Source organism: Echinops telfairi, unplaced genomic scaffold, assembly GCF_000313985.2.
Source record: "Echinops telfairi isolate 266 unplaced genomic scaffold, ASM31398v2 ScPeMD7_1;HRSCAF=3_0, whole genome shotgun sequence".
NCBI lineage: Eukaryota > Metazoa > Chordata > Mammalia > Afrosoricida > Tenrecidae > Echinops > Echinops telfairi.
This window is the reverse complement of record NW_022103896.1, coordinates 48,001,343-48,025,837: the sequence shown is the minus strand read 5'-3', so window position 1 is coordinate 48,025,837 and position 24,495 is coordinate 48,001,343. Positions and strand designations below refer to the sequence as shown.

The 24,495-nt window shown below is 40.4% G+C and overlaps 1 protein-coding gene across 1 annotated transcript in view; it reads left to right on the top strand.

Moving 5' to 3' along the window:
• Positions 1 to 24,254, top strand: part of SLC26A7 (solute carrier family 26 member 7) — a 136,978-nt gene extending 112,724 nt beyond the window's left edge. The window contains exons 12-16 of the mRNA XM_004697718.2: positions 4,848 to 4,896; positions 13,010 to 13,110; positions 18,874 to 18,928; positions 19,016 to 19,119; positions 19,752 to 24,254. Of these exons, the coding sequence (XP_004697775.1) occupies positions 4,848 to 4,896; positions 13,010 to 13,110; positions 18,874 to 18,928; positions 19,016 to 19,119; positions 19,752 to 19,787 (345 nt within the window). The 3' untranslated portion in view covers positions 19,788 to 24,254. The remainder of the gene's footprint in view (positions 1 to 4,847; positions 4,897 to 13,009; positions 13,111 to 18,873; positions 18,929 to 19,015; positions 19,120 to 19,751) is intronic.
• Positions 24,255 to 24,495: the final 241 nt, after the last annotated feature.

Below are 24,495 nucleotides of genomic sequence, written 5' to 3'. Positions count from 1 at the left end.
AGCTTGGGGCACTGGACAACTGTACAGGTTTGATGCCCACAAACCAGTTCTGTCTATATAATGCCAGAACTGCCTTCCTGCCTCATTGTGTTTGCCAGGGTTTCACTTCGTCAGAAGATCGGGAACTATAGCCGGGGCTCACAGTTGAAGAGAACTCGCTTTCACGCAGCAGGGGGAAACATGTTCTGGGCCTGGTTCATCCACAGGCATTGACTACCTCTTGATGATGTCCTTATAGTGGGGTTTTGTCCTAAGTTCAAAATAACCTAATTAACCAGCAAGAAGGTTATTGTTCCCCACACTTGAATATACTTATTGCAATGATATCCTGCTTTATAACTTTTACCATAATCTAGTGGAATACCCAATAAAAGTGAAGATTCTTATAAAATTAATTATTTACTTATAGTCAATCTACATTTTTCATAGAAAATTCTTATAAGACTAATATTGTTCTGGTGTTAGAAATTAAAAATTGCCATGTGTTTATCCTGTATCACGTTCACAGAAACAAACACATTTATTTGCATAGCCCCCTGTGAGGGAGTACCACTTGGGTGATTTTACCTTCTTTGACTTCAGAAACGTGGGTCTAATACCCGCATGGAGACCCTTGGAGTCAGTTGTTGGCAAGTAATGCTACCAATAGGATATATTAAACTTTATGATGGTGAGAAAGGTTTTGTTGAGAGACCCAGTATAATGAGAATAGTACAAATACTGTGTGTCTTTACTCGTGGTGGATTTTAAGGGCTTTACCACCAGTTGGGGTTGAGATAACAATCTCAACATCATCTTCTCTAAGGAACTGAGGTTCAACCCTTATGCATATGGTTAGACAATCGTTATCTTTGGGCTATTTAGTGTTATTCATCTTATTCATACTGTGTAGGATATCATCTTTAAACAAAAATTATGTGTACACATACTCCAAGTTAGTTTTAAGCAGGAAGGCTCTGCCAGTTGCTCTCTAGTGCAGTTTCCCCCTTATGTCGTGCTTGGCTCCGTAGTCTTCCAGATTGGGCCAAATCAGTGTGCCCTGCCCAGGCCTCTGTCTTCCCTTCTTTGACAGCTGTGTTTTCAACAGACTGAGGTGATGAGAGAGGCACTTGGAACAGCCCAGGGAAGGAAGAATCACATTCTATTCACAACAAACACTGAACACGAATCCTCTGCTTCATGGTACTGGGGCTCTTCGGCATATCATTATTAAAGACCCTCCTGGAGGCAGAAGCCTAGGAGGACCTCAAGGGTCCCCTGGTACTTGATGAATTCATGTCTAATGCTATCCAGGATGTCATTTGCACATGGTAATATGAATCACTATCTTGTGGCTCTGCTTATCAAGAGAAGGTTGGCACTGTAAATCATCCAATTTTTCCCCCTCAAACAAAACAATTTTTTAAATAGACATTACTTTTTAGTACATGTTTAGATTTACAGAAAAAAGTTCAAAGGAATAATTTTATACCTACTGAGAGTTTTCATATATCTTCTACTACATACAGTTCCCCTTATTATTGACACCTGAAATTAAGTGATGCATTAGTTAATTAATTAATGGAAAAATGTATTGTTTTCCTAGGCAGGCAAAAGTTTACTAGCTGCAAACACCACTAAGCCTAATGTCTGTTCATTTAAAGCAGATGTGACACCTCAGATGCCTATGGAGACAGAAAAACTCACTAATTGCCATCAAATTGATTCCACCTCACGGGTACTCTATAGGGCATGGTAGAACTGCCTCTGTGAGTTTCAGAGACTGCAACTCTCTCTTTTTTTATTTTCAATTTAACATTTTTTATTGACATAAAATGTCCACTTTAGAGACATCATTATCCTTTTATTGGGGAAAATTACAAATTATTTTCGTGGAATATGATACTTTTCTAATGGCATCATTAGTTTAGCCAATGCTATAGACCGGCGGTTCTCAACCTGTGGGTCACGACCCCTTTGGGAGTTGAACAGCCCTTTCACAGGAATCGTCCGATTCATAACAGTGGCAAAATTACAGTGATGAAGTAGCAACAAAAATAATTTTATGGATGGCGGGGGGTGGGGGTGGGGGTCACCACAACATGAGAAACCGTATTAGGAAGGTTGAGAACCACTGCTATAGACCTTCAAATACTGTTTAGAAAAAGAAAGTATACATATATAGGACATCATTTTAGACTAAAATACATAGATTTTTTTACCTGTACAGGTAAAAGACTCAGATGATTAGAAATTATTTATGCAAACAATGAGGGTTGCATATAGGACAAAACTTTCAATAATGCTTGAGAAGAAATGTTGATTCATTATCATTGATTAAATCTGTAAGTTTTTACACAGTGTCTTTTCTGTTCCCAGATCCCCCTTCACCTTTAGCCAGGCTGTCTCCGTGAGCTCCTTTTGCCGACCCTTTAGACAGTGACTAAGACGTTTCTTGACAGCACTGAATTGTAGTAGTGAATACTTCTACTGGAATCCATATGCCGTTTTTCTAAGGTTAGAGCGGCTGATGGGTTTTGGAGAGGAAGCTTACAAGAAGTGGTGTGTCATTTTCATCACGTCCTGTCAAGATGATTTATCGCTGTTAGTGTTGACCTTGATCACTTTGGGGAGGTACTTTTATCAGGCTTCTCTACCATAAAGTTGTCCTTTTTCTTCCTTTACACATTGCGTTCTTTCTTTTCTTTGAAAAAAAGTGTTTATTGGGAATTGGGTGAAGGTTTCCAGAGCAGATACTCAGTTTTACATTTAATGATTTATATGCATTTTGTTTCAACTCATCCGTTGCAATTCCCTCAATGTAACCTGATGTATTCTGTATCCACTGTGTGATTTCCTGCTTCTGTTCCTCCTCCTTTGTGAATGCTGGCTGTCCTTGAGTAAATGTTGCCCTTTAGATGCCAAATGGCTGATGATTCAAACACGGGATGAATTCTGTCCCAGCCCTGACCAGTGACTAAGTGCCAAGGTCCTGGAGGTGACACCAATCTCTGTCTGACCAATAAGCCTGGTCTCTCTTATGATTTTGATTTATATTTCACATTTTCTCCCACTCTATTTGGACTTTTAAATATGATTCTTTTGAGAGATGTTGATAGTGGTGACCCGGCACCATCTCTTCTTCTGGGTTTAGACAGATATTTGCATGGTCCATTAATCTATTGGATTATTTTTTTCACATATCTCTCAATTTTTATTTTTTCTGGACGAGAGACTACTAATGGCACCTTAGATGATGCTCACGAGCGCTTATGATCCTAGTTGCTGCTCACCAGGATAGGATTTCGAACATAGTCTTTTTTAACAATGTTATGCCAGTTGACCTTGGAGTTTCCTGAGATTGTGATCCCCATCTCCCAGGCCCAGCAGCTCAATTGCCTCAAGGTGTTTTGCTGTTTCTAAGAAGTTGTCATAACTTTGCCTCTTTATGCACCACTGCATTTAGGGGTATATTTGTAGTCCATGTAGTTGCACATACCTTCTGTCAACTCTATATATTCGTGAGTATATTCCCATGTACCCTGCCACACCAGTTTATCTCGTGTGTCTATGCAGCATGTACTCAGAGATCACCACTATTGCAGGATTGTTTACAGAAGAGTATTTGCCTCTGTCGCCTTTAACGCTTGCAAATTCTTCCTAAGGAAACCACTATGTACAGCCAATATTTCATTTTTCATGAAAGATTGGTTTCATGTGAAAAATAATAGTAGTTAGGAACAGACTTCTTGGTATTAGGAGGAAATTAACTTTGGCTTTAACTCCTTCACTTACCAGCTCTGTGACTCTGCTTAATTACTATCGCATTTCTCAGTTTTAGCTCTTGATATAAAAAATTAGATAATGACGGCAACATATGTACAAATGTGCTTGATACAATTGATGTATGGATTGTTACAAGATCTGTAAGAGTCCTCAATAAAATGTTTTTAAAAATAGTTTCAAAACTTCATAGAATTGTTCTCAAAATAAAGTGACCAAAGTAAACTCTGTGATATATAAAACCTAAAATCAAGCCCACTGACAGTGAGCGACTCTAATTCATAGCTATCCTAAAGGGCAGACTACAACTGCTCCTGAAGGTCTCTGAGACTAAATCTTTATGGAGGCAGATAGCCTCATCTTTCTACTGTAAATCAGGTGCTGGATTTGAACCACTGACTTTATGGTGAGCAGCTTGGTACAAGCCACTACATAATCAGGGCTCCTTTAGGTATGGTAAGTGTTAAAAAAATCCAGTCATCATCATCATCACCACCATCAACAACAATAATAGCACAGTATGCCATTTGAAGAGTAGATGACATGCAAGTTCATTAGAGGCATCAATAAGTTTGACTGTCAGAAATAGAGTCAGTTTTGTTCTGGAGCATTTTTATGAATCAAGAATATTTCCAAGGCATATTTTTATACAAATACAGATGAACATTTAACTTGTACATATATATATGATCCATGGTTTTCTCTCCCCAAATACTGTCCTTTTCTCACAAATTGTTGTCTTGACTTTTAAAAATGAAAGTGAGATTATATATGCTACATGATAAATACATGCAAATGTTAAATTTCTGATCAAAAATGGTAAGAAACAATATTGAAGAAATATTAAAACTGACTTCAACTTTGTAAATTATATACTAAACTAACAATACTTATAAAGGATTTTGATTTTATTTTTTCAAAGTTTGTTGTATTTATTATTCCCAAAAAATGCTAATGAAGAAAAGAGTTGCAGATGATATTTGCGTTATTCTTTAGGAATAAAAGGAAGGATGTGCTTTTTCAGGTACAAAAAACAATTGATATAACATTGTTATGTTTAAAATCTTTGTTTTGTTTTTTTTCAGTGTGAACAGAATATGCTGCTAAATTCTCTATCCAATGGTACCTGCAATGGTGAGTTAAAAAAAGAAAATATTTTTAAGTGCTCAGATTTGAAACTGGTTCTTATCCTACTTCTCTCTCGTCTTTCCTGCAGGCCTCTCCTGCCTTCTTTCCTGCTTTCTCTTCTTCCTGCTTCTACTTCTCGCTTCTCTCTCCTCCCCACCTCTTTAACGCTCTTTCCCTTCTCCTTAGTCTGTTTCCACAATTATATCCCTGAGTCAGCAGATGAGGGAGACCGGAAAACTCTTGCCATCTCTTTGGTCATCATATACCAGGCCACACACACCCATAATGCAAGTTTCAACACAATTCAAATAAGGAATCCTTCATAGAGAAGTGTCTGACAACTATATAATTAGACAGAAAGTATTTTTTTCATTACGTAAAGATAACCTGAAAGGTTTCATACATATATCTAAAAATTAGGAAATACTCTTTCAAATTAGCCATTGGTCAATATTGAAGTAATTGAGGAAATAATATTGAAAATTAGAAAAATATAATGAAATTATCAGGAAAATATTGCATGTTATAACATGGGATATAGTTAAAACAACTCTTAAAGCTAAATTTATAAACTAAAATGCAATGCATGTAGTTATAAACTAAGCTATTTTGCATATAAGCTATATGCATATAAGGAAAGAAGGCTAAAAATTAATAATTTAAATATTTATTCCAAGAGGTTGGGAATGAAAAAATGAAGATGATGAAAGTAAAGGGAGAAAATAATAAATATAGAATTAGAAATTAATTAGGGAGAAAATTTAAAAAGGAAATCAAGAAACACAATTCAGAATCTTTGAAAAAAAAATTATTACTTACCAGATGAGGCTGATAAGACCACATCAAGGACATCATCCATGAAGAAGGGAAAGTTCATTTATAAAAAGACAGGAATGAACTAAGTCCAGATGGAAGAAGCACCCCACCCGTGTAATCCTTGGATTGTAAATAATATAATCCAAATCAGGAAGAGGGAATGGTATCAGAACTCAAGTTCTAAACAGAAGTTTACAGAAGTCTTACACGACAGTGGAAGCCCAGCATCCATTTGCAGGTCCTGATTTGGATTAACCCTCTGGTGAGTCTCTCTGATGTGAGTGGTCTTTCTATCAGACAAGGGGCTTTTGAGTTCATTTTTGGTTTTGGGTTTGGTTTGGATTTCATTGCTTTTTCTTTTAACTTCCTTTTGCCTTTTTTTAAGTTTTTTTCGTTTTTTATTTTTTTTTGTTTTTTTTTTGTTTGGGTTTTTTTTTTTTTTTTCTTCTTTTTTTTTGCTTATTTGCTCCTTGTTTTGTATGATTTTCTGCATATGAGAGAAGGTGTCCTGATAAAGCAAAGACATTCCACTGTGTGGATAATAACAAGGAATGAGACTACCTTGTGCCCATGCGGAACATAAACATAGGGACTATGAGACGTTTGTTTCAAGAGAACAAAGGGATGTTGTGTGGCTTTAAATCAGGACTGATGAGCTTATAAAGACAACAAATAGAATAAGTATTCCTGGGGTGTTCATGGAGGGGGGTGGGGCTGTAAATGGGAGCCAATATCAAGGAGTTCAAGAAAGGAGCTTTTTTTTGAAACTGATTGTGGTATCAATTATACAATTCTGCTTGATGTAATTTAACTATGGAATAAGATATGTGTATTAGCTCCCTAAATAAAATGTTTTTGAAACATAAAATCAGGAGAGATGGACATCAGGTTGTTTCTTTAGTTAGTCTGTAGACTGGCCAAATAGAAGAAGGCATCCTCAGGATTGGAGGAAGATTCATTAATAACATGTGATATGCAGGTGACACAACCCTGCCCACTGAAAGCCAAGAGGGCCTGAGGCACTTACTGATGAAGATCAAAGATCTCACAACTAGACCAATAAACAGCGTCATGATAGATGGAGAAAATATTGAAATTGTCAAGGATTTCCTTCCCTTATAGTCATAATTAATGTTCATGGAAGTAGCAGCCAAGATATTATACAACATATTGCACTGTGCAAATCTGCTGCAAAAGACCTCTTTAAAATATTAAAAATATATTACTTTGAGGACTAGGGTGGACTTGATCCAGGTTATGGTCTTTTCAGTGACCTCATATACACACGAAGGCTGGAAGAACTGATGCCTTTGAATAAAGATGTTGGAAAAGAGTATTGAATGTGCCATGGACTGTCAAAATAAAGAACAAAACGGTCTTGGAAGAAGTACAGCCAGAATGCTCCTTAGAACAAGCTTTTGTCTTGCTTACGTGGAATATGTTATCAGATCCAACCCCTGAAGGAGAACATCATGCTTGGCTGGAAAAAAATGCAAGAAAAAAGATCCTAAATGAGATGTTTGTCACAGAGGTTGCAGCAATAGCTACATGATCCTATCTATGATAATGAGGGCGGCTAAAGACTAGGCAGTGTTTGTTCTGTTGCGCATAAGGTTGCTATGAATTGAAACCAGGGAACTCCTAACAGCAACAAGACTGATAAGAAGAAAGAGATAAGGCATTAGTAATAAATATCAGGTACAATAACAACAAAAATACTTCAGATCTATTATGGATCTAAGTTTGTCTTTTTAAAGTGTTTGGTGGAATCTAAACTCCTATACTTTTGGATAGACAAGTACTGGTTTCTATTGAGTTGGCACAGATTAACATATGATATAATTATTTTTGGCTCTGAACCTTTATTTGGATTCTTCTGGAGGAGCACTGATGGTATAAGGGGTCAAGCATTGAGCTGCTATCTAAAAGGTCAGCAGTTCAAATCCACCAGCCACTGCACAGGTTAAAGATGAAGCTTTCTGCTTCCATAAAGATCTACGGACATGGAAACCTGTAGAATTGCCATGAATGGGAATTAATTCAATGACCATGTGTGGCTAGAACATTCTACATTGTTTGACAACCAAATCTTATACTTTCTTTAACCCTTCATAAAGAAATATGAAAAGTGAAGGGACATGCTCCGTGCTATCTTATTGGTTAGAAATGTTTGTAAACAAGAACTTCATCCCTACAAGGTAATATACAGTCAAGTGCAGCCTGGACTTTCGTTTCTTCAGCTCTAAAATGGAAATCATAGTATAGTAAACAGTTACTCTACACTTCGTCTGCTCACATACTGCCTTCTAGATTTATAGTTGTTTTATTTATGTATACTTTTTTCTCAATTAATTTGATTTTTAGGAAAGGGATGCATTTTCAGTTTCCATTACTTTATCCTCCATTGCCCAAGGAGCACCTAGTCAATTAATGAGCATTCGACTAAACAATATCTGTATCCCACTTGACAGATTTCCAAAGGACATTCTTCTAAATAACCCTGAAGTAGGGCATAAATAAATCCGATGCCTCTTGACTTAGTTATGTAGTGCTGTTGCTCTCATTAGATGCCATCTAGTCCGTTCTGGCCCACGGCTTACCGGCTGGAACGGCGGCTTGTTTTTTTCCCCCTTCCCAACGGTTCTTGGGTTTGGGCCCGTTGTTGCGGCCCTTGGTTCATTTCTTGTCTGACTCATTGTCTGGCACATGCACATGAGGTGATTGAAAGTACTATGGCTTGGGTCTGTTGCACCTTAATCCTCAAGGTGACATTAACATTGTTGCTCTTTAACACTTTAAAGAGACCTTATTAGCATAACAACTAGAACCCATTCCCTAATATGATTATGAAAAGAGGATGTATAATACATTTTATTGGGGGGTGGTGTAGCAAGTGAAGAAACTGAGGTCCATATCGGATGACTGACTTTCTCTGGATCATGCGGTTCAGTAGGAGCAGAGTCTGGTGTGGCAGGAAGTCAGATAATAGGCATGCTGGTAAGCAGGACAGGCAGGAATGATGCTTAAACTGTGTTTTAAGAATGTTGGTCTGATTAAAAAATAAGAATAATGAGGGTAGCAAATGTACAAATGTACAAATGTGCTTTATACAATTGATGTATGCATTGATTGTGATAGTTGTATGAGCCCCAATTAAAAAAAATTAAAAATTTATAAATTATCCAGGGTTCATGAGGAAGAGAGAGGGGGAGAAATGAACTGATACCAAGGGCTCAAGTAGAAAGAAAATGTTTTGAAAATGATGATGCCAACATATGTACAAAGGTACTTGACACAATGGATGTATGTTTGGTTTGTGATAAGAGCTGTAAGAGCCCCCAATAAAATGATTTTTTTTAAAAGAAAAAAAAAGAATGGTGGTCTGAGTGCAGTCTGTAGGGAGGAAAGCATGAAAGATGGGGTGAGATTTTATTGTCTTCTGCTTTGGTCATATGACAATTAAAATGAGAAAAAACAGTCTTCAGAGGTATGAAGAATGCAGTCTGAGACTATTTAGGTGTTGGGAGAAGGGCAAACGCAATACAAAATAATTTTTAAAATGGGATACTCTACATTGGAACGAATAGGGAGCCCAGGGCGGCAGTTAAAAGGGAAGATAGGTTGTGCCAGGTGAGGCCTGGGTGATCTCTCCACTCACAGCAGGGTCTGTAACAAGCAGGGTCTATCAAAATAAGAAACTATGGAGGTGAGGTCCAGTGCCCTTCGGACAGTGCAGAACTGAAGACTGGAAAGTTGAGAGAATGTGGCTGCTGGCTGGAGATCCAAAGCTGGCCGGAGATCTGGGGCAGGCCAGAGAGCTGAGCAGGAGCAGGCTGGAGGCCCACGAGCAGGCCCAGGGTCTGGAGCAGGCTCGTGAGCAGGTTGAGGGTCCTGAGCAGAGCTCGTGGCTTCTCTTGGCTGTGGCCACCTAGCTGAGTCCGTTTCCAAGACCATCTTCAGCCAGGGACACCAAGACGATCAATCTGCTCACTCTTGCATCCCCTTGGACCCCAAGCATCAGAATTACAGACCTGAGGAAGATGCGGGGAGGGTGTGCTGTTAGCATGGATAACCCCACTCAAGGGACAACGTGAAGTTGTATGTGAAAGGACATAGTGGATGGTGTAAGATATGGCATAAATAAATGAATAAGGGTTCCTGGGGCATTGGATAGGGGAGGGAGGGGATTAAGGGGAGCTGATGTCAAGGAGTGCAAGAAGAAAGAAAGTGCTTTGAAACTGATTGTGGTAGCAGTCGTACAGTACTGCTTGATGTGATTAAACTATGAAATGTTATGACGTCTGTAAGAGCTCCCAATAAAATGATAAAAAAGAAAGAGAGAGAGAGTAGATACATTTAGCTTGGGGAGCATATTTTCATTTCTGAGCACAAAATTGATGATCAGAATCTATGGAACTGGCTATGTAAATATTAAGATGGAAATCATGTTATTATTTCTTCAATGAGAATAAAATGTGCTCACTTATAAACAAGTCAACCATATTTAGAAGTCTGTGTCTCAGAAAGTCTTCACTCACACTGTGTCCATGTCACCTGACCTCCTGGTGGAGTCTCTGTTGGTGTTGTGACTTGCAGGCCCATTTCTGCCACTTCCGTTTCTGGCCCTTCTGACTTCCTTTCGTAAAGGCCCGTGTGATTACAACAGGCCTACTCAGGTCATCCAGGGCAACCTCCCCATCTCAAAAAAGAACAAGCATTTAATCTATCTCTACTTGAATGTGACCTGATGTGTTTCACAAGAGACATAGCTTCTACAGAGTTTTTATGGCTGTTACATGGCCGAAGCACATCCTCGGGTCTTTATTTTTCTGGGCACCTTGGAACGTGTTCATACTACCAACCTCTCAATATGTTAGTCTGGGTACTGTAGAGAAACAAATCCACAGAAACTCATGTATAACAGAGAGTTTTATATAAAGGTTAAGTGCGCACCAAGAAAATATCCCAACCCAGTGCTGCCCAAGCCCACAAGTCCAACATTAACCCATTAACCCATATGTCCAACACCAATCCACCAAGTCCTCCTCCATCTCACAAAACAGACACAACAATGCCGACTGCAGGAGGAAAGCCGAAAGTGAACATGTAAGCATCTCAGTGCTGGCAGGGGTCTCCACGCGGCTGCTCCAGCACCCAGGGCTGCATCGGAGTAGGTCCATGTGGCTTCTCCTCAGAGATGTCTTGCAGGAAGTGAGCCTTGCCAGCTGAAGCAGGGAACTGCTAAGGCAGCTGCACCCTGGTGCGACCATCAGAAAGCAAGAAACCCGAGAACTCGAAACACGAGGCTCACCAAGCCATTTATCCCTCCGCCCTTCAATTAACCCCACATGTGTTTATCAGCCAGGTTGGCACAATAAACTAACTAACTCACACAACAAATTGCCCAGTAAATAAACATGCCACCCAAGGATTTCCCACTTTAAGACCCTTACTGTAAGCTAATTTGTGAAGTCTCTTTTGTGGTATCCGGCAACATGTTCTGGGGCCTCAGATGAGAACATCTTTCCTCCCCCGGCTATTGAGTTGATTCCTACTCTTAGTAATCCTATAGGACAGAGTAGATCTGCTCCATGGAATTTCTGAGACTGTCATTCTTTTGGGGAGTGGATAGTCTTGTTTTTCTCTCTTAGAGCAACTGGTGGACTTGAACTGCTAACCAAGAGGTTAGTAGCCCAACACTTGCTCCACTGAACCACTAGAGCCATGTGTGACATCTCTAGGGTTCTCTTACTCTACCACACCAGGTTTCTGCTCTACTTCCTTAGCACTTTCTGCACATCTTTTCCTGTCCTCATAACACTCCCAAGCTCAGATGACTCATTTCTCTGCTTGAATGTGAATCTTTTGAGAGAAAAGAGCAGTATCCCTTTTGTTCTCAGCCCTCTTTGCATCTCTTAGGAAAGTGCTTAGAGTAAGCATTTAATATATCCATAGTGACTAACTGCTTGAATAAATGGGATGCACATCAGCATGTGCACATGTTGTCCAAAAATAGTGTTGTGGTTTGTCCAAAATGTTTTTAAAAAAATATCTTTCTTCTCTTGAGAAATTAGGGAAGATCTAAATCCACTTCTGAATAGTTCATTGATATCAACAGAAATGCATTCTTTAAAAAAATTATGAGTGACTCGCAGACTGTCAAGAAACAGAAAATACCACTAGATTATGCAGCTATGAATCCTTTTCAATTAAAGACGTTAATGAATATTCCACAGGAAAGAGTTAGCTTCCACAGTCTGGAGTTAATTGCCCACTCACACCTGATGGCTGATTTCTCACTGGAATGTTTTTGTAGATAAATCCCATCATTTCCCACAGCCCACAAGGGTAGAGCTTAGCGGGCTGCTTTACATGTGCTCTCAGTTGACCTCTTTTGCCTTAGACAGGATATTAGCTGTGCATCTCCTTTCTTCTTCTTGGATGATGTGATTTCCATGGCACTACTTGATTGACTTAGAAGCTTAGAACATGAGGTTATCGCTATCAAATCAGGACAATAGCAGAATTGAAAGGAGAACATGTAAAAGACAATTTCATTTCTCTTCGAAAGGTTTCAGAAATGTCCGTTATATTCACATTTTCATTTGAACGAGTTGGTTGCTTCACCAAGAAGGTAGTTTTTTCTTGGAAAAGATCATGAATCACGTCTCCTAAAATGACTTACCTTAAATTATTATCCACACTTACATGACATATTTTTTCTTTATTGTATTTTGTTCTTTCTGGATGGTCTGGAAGTCTGCACATAGCTTTGATTAAGGGAACATCAAAGAGAAAATTCACTGTAAAATTAAAAGGCAATGCCAGCAGTGATATGAACTCACTGTGGATAGTCGAAGGGAAATGTTTATGTGATCATAAATAAAGCCCCGATGCTTTCAGAGTTAATCATCCAATTACCGGTTTAAGGATGAAATACCAAGAAGGACAATTGCAATTTAGATGTGAAAGAAAGGTATTAGAAGAGAACACAACAAACCAAAATTTGTTTCTTAAAGAACCTTGGGTACCTTTTTATCCACCTGTTAGATCCAGAGATCAAGCTCTCTAGATTATTTTTTCACTGTAGGGTTTTTAAGTTTATATCGACAAACATGTTTTTCATCATCTGAGGGTAGCTTCCAGAAGTACTGAATTCACAGACCCTGAGGTCGTTTTCAACTCAGTGGAAAACAGCCGTGATTAGCATGTTTGGAAAGTGGCTTGTTCTCACCATTTCAGAAAGTCATCAGTAGAAATCGCTGACAGGTCTCCCTAACTCATGTCTCTGCTTCTCCTACAGAAGAGGCTTCACAGCCCTGCCCACATGAGAAGTGTTCTTTAATCCTGGACTGCAGTGGATTGTCCTTTTATGACTATTCCGGAGTCTCCATGCTGGTTGAGGTATTTACATTCCTTCCCTAACTTTGATTACCGGGATGTTCACCATCTACCGTCGCAACGCCAAGGCCTTGAGCCTGTGCGTTTCGTTATTCAACTCTTTGGCTTTCTCCCAAGGACCCTGGACTTTATACCTCGGATTTGCTTTCAGGAAGTTCTTTAAGCTTCTAGTTGGTGGGGGTGGGGGTGGGAGAGGGGGGTGGGTGGAGATGGGGGTATTCACAGAAAGTAGTCAGAGAGAACAGAAAATGAACTGGAGATGTCGTTGGTGTAGAACCAGGTCAGGAAGCTTGTGGAAGGAATGGGAAAGACCCTGCTCGGGCAGGTTCGTGTTGGGTCCGATTGAGTCAGCTCCCCCTCACCATGAGGTGACGCACAGCAGCACGAAGCACTGCCTGGCCCTGTGCCATCATCATAACTTGGTATGCTCATGTGCCTTGTTGCTGCCACTCTGCCTATCCATCTCATGAAGGGTCTTACTCTTTTTCCATTCCCCTCTAATTTACCAGTCATGATGCCCTCGTCCAGGTGCTGGTCTCTCCGGGCAGCATGCCCAAAGTGCACGGGGCCAAGTCTTGCCCTCCTCGTAGCTGCAGAGTAGTCTGGCTCTCCTGCTTTTACAACAGGGTCTGTTCTTCTGGAAGTCCGTGGTACTTCCGATATTTTCCACTAGTATCAGACTTCAAATACAGCAATTGCTCCGTGGTTTTCTTTATTCATTGTCCAGCTTTCCCATGCAGGTCATCGATTGAAAATACCCTGGCTCAGATCAGCACACCACTGTCCTCTTTGCTCTTCAACCCTTTAAAGAGTTCTTGTGCAGCCGATTAGACCCGTGCCAGAAGGTATTTGATTTCTTGACTGCTGCTTACAGGCCCATTGATTGTGGATCAAGCAAAATGAAATCCCTGGCAATTTCAATCTTTTCTTTGCCAATCACTCAGGCCACAGACTGTGTGAAAAAGTGGCCTGAGTAGTAGTTGTCGTTCGTATCACCAAGCCCACGATGCCCTCTGTGGAGAGCAGAACAAACCACCACGTAGGGTATCAATATCTTAACGCATCCATTCTTCCTCAGTTTCCTTATTTGTCTAACTTTCACATGCATATGAACAGTTTGAAAGTACCATGAGTTGAGTCAGATATACCTTAATCTTCAAAGTGACATCTTTGTTTTTAACATATTAGAGGCTTTTTTTTTTTTTTCAGACTTGCCCAATACACTTGGGACTTGGTGACAGGAGATGTAAAGTCTAACAAGAGACCATTCCTTGTCTTCTAAATGTGACCTGTATGAGGTCTCTTTTTTCTCTGTTTCCTTTGACTCTGGTGGCTGCATCTCTGCCCTATTATCTCCGTGGAGTTCTGTAATCAAGATGTGCGGAAAAAGGAAAACTCCCATTATTTCTTTACAGTTGACTTGCCTTACAAGCCTTCTTGCCAACTAAAGGTATAAGCTGGACCCGTTTGGAGTTTTTAAAATTAATTTTCAGAAAGGTCCTAGGTAAATAATTCATCTCCATCCTTTCTCACCATTGATCCCTAACCTTGGGGGATAGGGCCATCTTGAGGGTAGAGCCACATCTGTTCTTCAGCTATCCTCAGTCTTCCAATGGCTTGTGTTACACATGTTGTTGTTTTTAGGTGCCATGGAGTCAGTTCTGACCCATAAGGACCCCAGGTACAACAGAACAAAACACTGTCAGCCCCGTCCTGCACCATTCTCACAATTGTTCCTATGCTTGAGCCCACTGTTGTAGCCACCGTGTGGTAGTTACATGATCTGGTGCCCATTTGAGGATTCAGCGTGAAGGGGTAGTCTAGGCTGTCAGTCAGGTCACAGCCAATGAGGCCTCTGTGTGGCCTTGGCCTTCAGAGGATTTTCAGAATTCTGGAATTCTGGTTTCCTTCCTGGAGGCAGAAGACTCTTTCTCTCTCCTCGCTCCCTGATGAGAGATGCTGTACTGACAAGACACATGGCACTACACTGATAGATTCCATGCCCTGGGAGCTGGAGAAGCCACATGGAGACCACTGCCAGCGCTGAGATGCTTACACCGCCACTGGATCCATAAGACTTCCCACCCACTGGTCTGTGATCTTCCTGCATTCAGCATCATTGCATGTGTTTCATGAGTCTGAAGAGGACTTTATAGACTGATATTGGACATATGGGCTAATATTGGACTTATGGACTTGATCTGGACTGGGCTGGGATGTTTTCTCAATATTTAGTTTCTCTTACATATAAAGCTCTTTCTTATACACATGCGTCTCTATGAATTTGTTTCTCTAGTCTACCCAGACTAACACACACTGTCCATTCATCTTGTTGAGGGCTTTCCTTTTTTAGCTGTCCCTCTACTTACCAAACATGATGTCCTTCTCCAGGGAGTCTCTCCTGATACCATGTCTGATGTATGTAAGATGAAGCTTTGCCATCCTGGCCTCTAAGGAGCACTCGGGCCATACTTCTTCCAAGACAGATTGGTTTGGCCTTTTAGCCGTCCATGGTACTTTCAATTCTAGCACCACAATTTAAATACATCGATTCTTCTTCTTTCTTCCTTATTCAGTGCCCAACTCTCATGTCATCTGTTACTTAGAGCTCAGCCTAATGTCCCCCTTGGGTGTCTGCTTCCCAATATGTGTTCTTTCCCCAGGATCTTTTTCTTTTTTGGGACTCCAAGAGTCTTATCCAATGCATGTGTGCTTTGTATTCAGCCACTTATTCAAAACCTTAAGGCGATTTCTGAAGCTCTTTCTCTGCATATCACTTTTCTTTCCTTTACGCGGGCTCCCCTGCAGTCCGCTTTGTCGTGTGTGTGAGTCTTCCTCATTGTGGCGCAGGTAGGGCTTGGTGGCAGAAAGTTGAGGTGATTATAGGGTTTACCTCACTCGTCTTCCTTCTCTTGGAGAGCTCAGTCTTATACTGCCTGTAGCCCAATGCCAGGAAGCCGTAGTCCATAGATATTTTTACCAGTTGGCTACTTAATTGTTGTGCATGGGCTATTTCTGTTTGATCGTGTCAGGTGCTCCTCAAGGCCAAGAATGGGAATACGACTTGTAAGGTTTTTCTCCTTCATACACTTGCATATACTTTAATGGTAGGTGTGAAAGATAATGTCTACAAGCATCATGTTTTAGGAGCATGATAACAATCACTGACAAGGACTTTACAGAGTTAAGATTGGTAGTCATTTAAAGGTCTTTGTTTTAAATAAGAATAGATGATTCTGACCCAGGGGTTTTAGGAATATTTTGAGAAGTACAACTTTATGGTTGCTCTTTTAATGCAAAGACCAGCAAGTATATGTATTTTTTATCCAATTGCATTTCAAATTTGTTTCTCACTATGCTGTAATATTTATTGGATGCCCTCTGCAGACATTGAAAAATCAGAACCTAGGGTCGTAATAAAGGGAAAATAGTTTGGGGCTCCTATTAAGCTTAGGTTCAGATTCAGATCCGTCCAAACAATCTAGGTACTGAACAGAGGAAATACTTTATTTTCAAGCATTTTAATTGCCTTACTATTCTATAAAATGGCACTTACCAATATTATGATAGCATAAATCAACTAATGTGGTTTATTTCCAAATATGCAGGAAACTATATTTATCTTTGGTGCGGTGTTGTTTTTCATTCACATATACAAGTCCAGCAGTTTTATACTGGTTTGCTTTTTAAATGATCTTGTGACTACTTGGCTTATTTCATCATCGTTATGATGGCATTAAGGAGCCCTGCTGCTGTAAGGGGAAAGCACTTGGCTGTCAACTGGAAGGTTGGCAGTTCAAGTCCACCCTGTGGCTCTGCCGGGAACGACCTGCTGATCTGCTTCTGTCCTCTTCTGTCACACAGTTTCACCACAAGTTGCAGTCGAACCACCCACTAGCACACGAACATTAAAATCTATGGCGGTTAACTCAACTTTAGAGACAGACAAATGCTGGGTCTAAATATTAGCATATACTAGTTCTATGATGTTGGCCAACTTATCTGTTTGTCTTTTTTGTAACTGAATTTATCCACTTTATCAAGTTATGATGAGGCCCAGGAATGACACATTCCATAGATAGCATATAACAAAATGTCTGTCCTTTAGTGAACCTTCCAGAATGCTAGCTGCTCTTATTCTCATGTTACAGGAGCCATTTCTTAAAGGGCAAATGATATTCCTGGCACAGATATTGTCTCTTAGTCCCAGCCAACCTGGGGGAGGGCACAGATTGAAGAGCCACGGGGCTTTCATTAGGCAGGTGTGTCTTCCTGCTTACTGACAACATTCCCTGACTTGTTTTCCGAGTCACTGTAGTCGAAGGAATGTCCTCCAGGGGGCTGTAGGCCTGAGGAAGTGGGATGACCTCTATTTATTCTTGTATTTGGCATGCTGAGAGGTCAGCGAACTGGAGATTATGTTTCTGGGCATCAACAAACCACCCGTAGCAATGTGCCTGTGCTTCATTGAGCTTAAGAAAGAAGTCAAGCACTGGCAGGTCACCTTGAATTAATCACTTTTACTTACAGAAACAAGAGCCATTTATTCTACAGTAAAGCCTCCTCTTATGTTTGTGTGTATGTATATATTTATCCATTTATCTATCTACCTATCTACCTACCTTACTTATCTATCTATTTATGTAGTAGTTCTCATTTCTCTGCCTGTGGAGAAAACTGCTAATGCCAGAGGGATATGAAGGAAGTGCTTAATAAATTGTGATGACTCTTAGAATGGGTTAACAAATCCAGCTTTTTACATTTTACATGTAAGATACATCATTATTATGCAACTAAACCCACTCTCCTGTAACGAGAATGCCAAGATTCCCTTTCACTCCATTTCATGGGCTGGCTTTGACATGGATGAGTTTAAGATGGGGACCATCACTAAATTGTTCCTAGATGAGATTTACCATGATTTACACAAAGGGAAACTAAAGCAGTCAGGCAAATGAGCGAGGATTTCTGACCTTCATTGAGCTTTAAGAACGACGTGGGGTGGCATGCTTGGCTGGGATTGCAGTGAAGTCCGCAGGGTAGCCCACCCTTCAGTATACTTTGAAACCTGTTGAAGTTGATGGAAGCTATAACTGTGAGAAGCCTCCCGGGTGATGTAGTGGGTTAGCCCTGTGCCGCCTCACGGCGAGCACCATTCCCAACCCACCAGCTCTCTGCTGGAGAAAGAGGCTGTCCTCCCTTAAGAAGACTCAGTTTTGGAAACCCACAGGGGCAGCTCCACTCGGTCCTAGAGGGTCACTCTGAGTCAGAACAGACTTGATGGCAGTGCGTTTTTGTTGGTTTGATTTTCAGTTATTGTTTAAGTACTAGGTCAGCAGCTTTTATCATTTTCTCAAATGGGTCCTTGACTTCCAATAAAAGAAGGTTGAGAACAGTTTTTTTTATTTCTCTTATAGGGAAGGAAATGTGATGCTCCTATTTTCTATTAAATGAAGTAGAAGATGGAAGCAGACAAATTTAGTTGCAGTAAAGGTCAATGCCCGCTGCATTAGTCTCGTTGGCTGAAGCAAGCCTTCTTTAGTTTACCGGGTTAAGCATAACTGTGTAGCAATAGCTCCCTCTGGTGGTGTCACTTCATAAACCTTGAATATATATGTGTGTGTGTGTGTGTGTGCGCACACACACACACACACACACACACACACTTTTATCTAGAAATTTTCAAAGTTTCTTCTGAAACTCATCTTGTGACTTCCTTAAAGTTGTCCTGAACTAATTGTGGGTATACACTTTCAATCCCTCCAGGTTTACATGGAATGTAAGAACAGGAGTGTGGATATATCCTTAGTGCATTGCACAGGTAAGAGAGGGCCCTTGGCTAGCACTGGGTAGGACCCGTCTGCAGTTCCCTGCATCTTGATGATTAACTGCCTGTGCTTTGTTGTAGCTTCCTTGATAAAAGCAATGCAGTACTGTGGAAACCTAGACTTAGAGAAACCAATCTTTTTTGAATCAGTAGCTTCTGCAGTCAGTACTATTCATTCAAATAAGGTGAGTTAACAAAAGTTAGCACGGGTTCTAACGTTAGTTGCCGTTGTTCTTTTACTGTGGCACCTCTGTAAGGGTTGGATCAAGAGCACATGCTTATTTCCTCTGAGGTAGTTAATTTATTGTGCTAACCTCGCCGATAAACACATGTGGGGTTAATTGAAGGGCGGAGGAATAAATGGCTCAGCGAGCCTTGCCTTTCTAGTTCTCGGGTCTCTTGCTTTCTGGTGGTCGGATTAGGGTGCAGCTGTCTTAGCCAGTTCCCTGCTTCAGCTGGCAAGGCTCACTTCCTGCAAGACATCCCCAAAGAGAAGCCACATGGACCTATCCCGATGCAGCCCTGGGTGCTGGAGCAGCTGCGTGGAGACCCTGCCAGCGCTGGGATGCTTACGCGTTCACTGACTCAGCTTTCCTCCTGCACTCGGTGTCATCGTGTGTGTTTTGTGAGATGGAGGAGGACTTTGTAGATTGGTGTTGGACAAATGGGCTGATGTTGGATTTGTGGGTTTGGGCAGCACTGGGTTGGGATATTTTCTTGATGCGCACTTAACCTTTATATAAAACTCTCTGTTATACATGAGTTTCTGTGGATTTGTTTCTCTAAAGGACCCAGACTAACACATCCTCTATTTCAGAATGTGGGCAAACTCAGCGAGCACAGTGAGGTGTGAGGACCTTGGGCTGCAGGACAGAGATGGTCTAGCAACGCTGGGAAGACACCGCGCTTCAGCACTCTGCACGGTGTTGTTGTTGGGATGAGATTCTACAGACGACCTCCATTATGATAAGCATAATGTGACTCGCTACCTGTAGAGCCACTTGTTAAGATTTGCCAACGATTTTAAAATGTCTTTGTTAGTAAGAAGATGCACTTAGTAGGCTATTGTATAGTTTTACATATATATGTATATACATATATATGTATAATCAGTAAGCATTTAGTTTTAGTGTACTGAACGGTAAACATGTCTCCCTTTTACCATAGTATTTTGTGTTATTTTATTTCTATTTTGTTATTAATTGGTGGGAAACACCTAGCCACATAATAAATGATTTGACCCATTTCTCAGGCATTAAAAACAAAACAAAAAACCCCAGGATGGTTTATCTTTAACTCATACATAAAAACAAGTTAGCAAACAAGCCATTTTATTACACCCTCCTTCCGCTCAAAAAAATCCATTAAACATCAGTTAAGTCCTAATTTATACAGCATGCTATCAAATTCATAGGAAGTAATAAATTCATTAGAACAAATATCAAACGAGAAGCACTTGTTGGCCACACAAACGATTGTCCTTTCCTTGTCCTTTTATCTGGAGGACAACGGTACCGTGATGGACTCCAGTTTTCAGTATCGTCTGCTTTGTGGTGAATCTTGGAAACGCTTTTACTCTCTTCACACCAACAGCTCGAATCGCCATATTCCCACCCCATGAAGAGGCTCCGTGTTCTGATTAAGGTTAGTTGCAGCCACAGGTGTGGGAGTCACAGAATTTACAGATTTTTTTTCTCTTGAGCAAGTATTTTTTTTGTTTGAATTTACAGATTTTTACCAATATGATTTTTTGGATGTTAAAATACCACCAGAAGTGCTATTTCAGTGTAAAATTAAATGTAGCCGTTCCAGCCCTCTCTGTTTCCCAGTGGTAGATAATATAATCCAATTATCTATCTATATTCATAAAATAGATACATTCCCACTGTACGTCTTCTGCTCTCCCTTTTTTGGGGTGAGGGCTAGAGGAGGACTTGGGCATGTGTTCATCTGCAAGCTCACCAAATGCAGTAAAATCGGCAAATAAACACCACAGGCCCGCTTGAACCAAGAGATTTTTGTTTGTATGCTTGCACTTACATTCTCAATCATGCACAAGTTCATTGTTTCTCATTTTAACATACAAATTGTTTTACCTAAGAAGAAAAGTCACTTTCAAAAATAAGTGTAGACACGTCTTTACGAAGGAACTTGTAAGCAAGTGTGAGAAGTATTTTGGAAGGACTGGCCATTTCAGCATTGCCCTAGGACTCTTGGTCAGAGTCAGTGCTCCTGTGTCTCCAGTGCTGTAAGGAGTGGTCCCGAGCAAAGCCGTGGGAAGCATTCATGTGGTCCTTAAGCTCAACATCGAGTACCAGGAAGACAAATGTCATCAAATAAAAGGGGAAGAGTAAAAGAATGCTTTCAGTTCTCATAACTTTGTCCGAACAATCGCCCGGTGTCTGAAACCAGTTCACTCACTCAGTGACTAATTTAGAGGAGAGGGCGCACCATCAAATGCCATGCCTAGCATGTACCGTTGTAGGGAAAAGTGAAAGGAACCATGGGAGGTCAAGTTGCCTGAGAGAAAGGAATTTTGCTCTGCATGGTTCACTTGAATTAGTCCAGTGGTGGGTGGTGGTAAAATTTACCATCCCAATCATCCATTGGTTACTGACAGGTAAACATGAGTCAAGAAGAGTCAAGAAAAGAAACGATGTTTGCTCCTATCAATTAGGAGCCAGGGTGGTGCTGTGGTGAAGTGCTAACTGAAGGGTCAGAGATTCAAACCAACCAGTCACTGCGGTAGTCTTCTTCTAGAAAGGAGTTCCAGCCCGAGGGGGGAGGTGGCAGGGGGGTGCAGTTCTAGTCTGCCCTAGACAGTTGCATGAGCCAGAATGGGCTCATGGTAAGGAGGAGGATGGACAAGTGGCATTTGGCTACGCAACTGCAGCCCAGAATGGAATTCATGCCCTACAGACATTTTCTAATTTAGAGATTATGGACCGTGATAACTCTAAAATCATGTGCTTAATTGATAGATGATTTGTTCTCTTTTATGATGGAAGGTGACACAGTATTAACTGAGCAGTTGCGTGTGAATGCGTTTCATGATTTATAGTGCAAGCCTAATAGATAAAACTTTCAAGCCAGTTCCTTGGATGTCAAATGTTGTGTTACATTCTAATAGATGGAAAAACAAACAAACAAACAAACAAACAAAACCATGTACCTTATGTAGCCACTTCCCCTCCATCGCCTCCTGGATCCCAAGGCCTCAGTGAATGGATGGCCCGGAGGAGCTCCCTGGAGTTGAGTTCTGAAAATCCAAGAGTTGTGTATCATACGTAGATCCGTAAGATTCCCAAATAGACGTGTTTGTTTGTTTTTCTGAAGCAGGCTTTAACAGCATATGAGCTATAACATGACTGCGATGCCAGAATGCTTCCAGTGTCACAGTTATTTTTATCAGATTACCTTATTTTTATACATGATAAAGGACTTCCATATTACTTATCATGGTAAAAACAATGGGGGAAAAAACTAAAAAGGACTTATAAGAGAGCTGAAATCCCCATGAAACAGTATATATAAACTAAGCCTAAAATACATAACCAGGAAAAGATGATTAACCTTACATCTATGCAAATGAAATGTCTTTAAATTTCCCCAGTTCACTTTCATTGTAAAGGTTATTTGCCCCTGATTGTGTGATTCAAGTATTATAAGATCTACTTTAATGAGTCTCCAGTAATTTATTAGACACATCTCTATAGCTACACAATGTAATCATGAAGAAAGAGATCTTTCTTCTTTAATGAAAACATGAATGTATTAATATCCTGTATGGATAGTGTTTGACATTTAGGTGGTTACCCAAAATATATCAGTATGCTGTTGAACTTAGAAACGCACACTCATATTCTATGAGATGAGGATCTAATGGAACATAAAAGGGAAAGTCAAAAAGTATTGCTCCTAGGAGCTCTAGCTCATGTATGTAAGAGTTTGTTTTTTTTAAAGACACTTTTAACTTGTCTTTGCCATCAATTGATGACTGTTAACAAGTTCCCACAGTACTGCACTTGTCTTGGCCTTGTTAAGGTGCTTTCAAAAGAAAGAGAGAAGACAAGGAGAGAAGGGAAGGATGAAGGATGAACAAGGAAATGAAAGGCTACTAGAGGTGCCGTGGGAAAAAAGACTATGAGATCAGGGCTAAGACCAAGTTTTAATAGAAGTAGACATCACCTCACATCGTTCAAGGTAACATGAAGGCTGTCCCACATAAAATAGGTTTCAGATGGATCAAGTGTTTTATGGAAGGGTTGGAAGACTGCAAGGATGAGCCGAGAGAGGGAAAACTGTCAACCATGCTGAATGAGGAGATTGGCTGAAGGGTAGAAATGGCGGAAAGGAAGCCATAAGAATTCCCATAGAAGGAAACCAGAAGGTTTCCATCCAAAGAAAACCACCAAGCTGAGATTTCATGTCGTTTGACACTTTCGAGTTAAGCGGAAACCTTGGCCTCAGCATGCTTTTGGCTTAACGGGTGCCAGAATCATTGAGTGAAGACCAGCTACTTTATAGAATGTCCATCCGTCCTTCTGTCAGCAATACCGAAGCTAGTGAGCATGATTTTATAAACGGAAGCATAACCAGAGATGGGTTTCAATTGACTTGTGCCATCCAGAGAAGAAGGTCCACTCACAGAGTGGCTCCCTGCGGGGTCAGTTACATGTAAGTAAGAGAGGTAAATGCAGGAAGTCCCAGGTAATCCTGAGAGATTCTCTGGAAGGACACAGGATGATTATAGGGGCTTCTTATGAAGAAGTTTAAGAAAACTGAAAACTGTGTTGGTGAGAAAAGGGCCAAGAAAGTTGTGCCAATGAGGGCTCTTGGTTCATCACAATGCGCTTTGAGGGATGCAGTTTGGGTCCCTGAAAAATGCTCCAACTGTCCTTTTGAAGTGTGAATCAAAGTGTGTACAATCCTTTGGAGAAGGAAGGGTCAGAGAGACGAAAAGACGCCTCAGAAAAGAATAGGCCTAGATGGAGGCTGTATTGTGAAACAAACTGCTTCACATGTTGATACTTTTGCTTAATAAACATTACTAGAATTTTGTAGCAATACTTTCTGACTCACTTGTAGAATATGCTTTTGGGCAGGGCATTTGTTGCCAGATTTCAAGTAGGGAGTTAAGTGGTGCTTTCACGAGCGAGAGACTTTTAGTTAAAAATCACTTTGTTTAATATGCTGCACTTATTTTTTTATGTTTTACAATGGATTGAATTATCTTTTTTATAAATCTTTGTACTAACTTAGCATGTAACAACCAATTTACATGGGAATAAATTGAACTATGTTAACTATTATATTTCAATGAATCGTGTCCATTTTTCATTTATTTACTTGCTTGCAAATCAAATGGCACACACTGCTTTCTTAGGCTGACCACATTGCTATGTGTTGAAGATTCCTAAAAGCATGCATTATTCTTGGTAATTTGTTCTGATATAAAGTTTCAACCCAGGTATGTAATGTCTTGTGCCTTAATTTATGGATTCCTGATGAGAACAGGTTTTGCTACATGGCTATATTTATATAATCTTCCTTATCAGTTT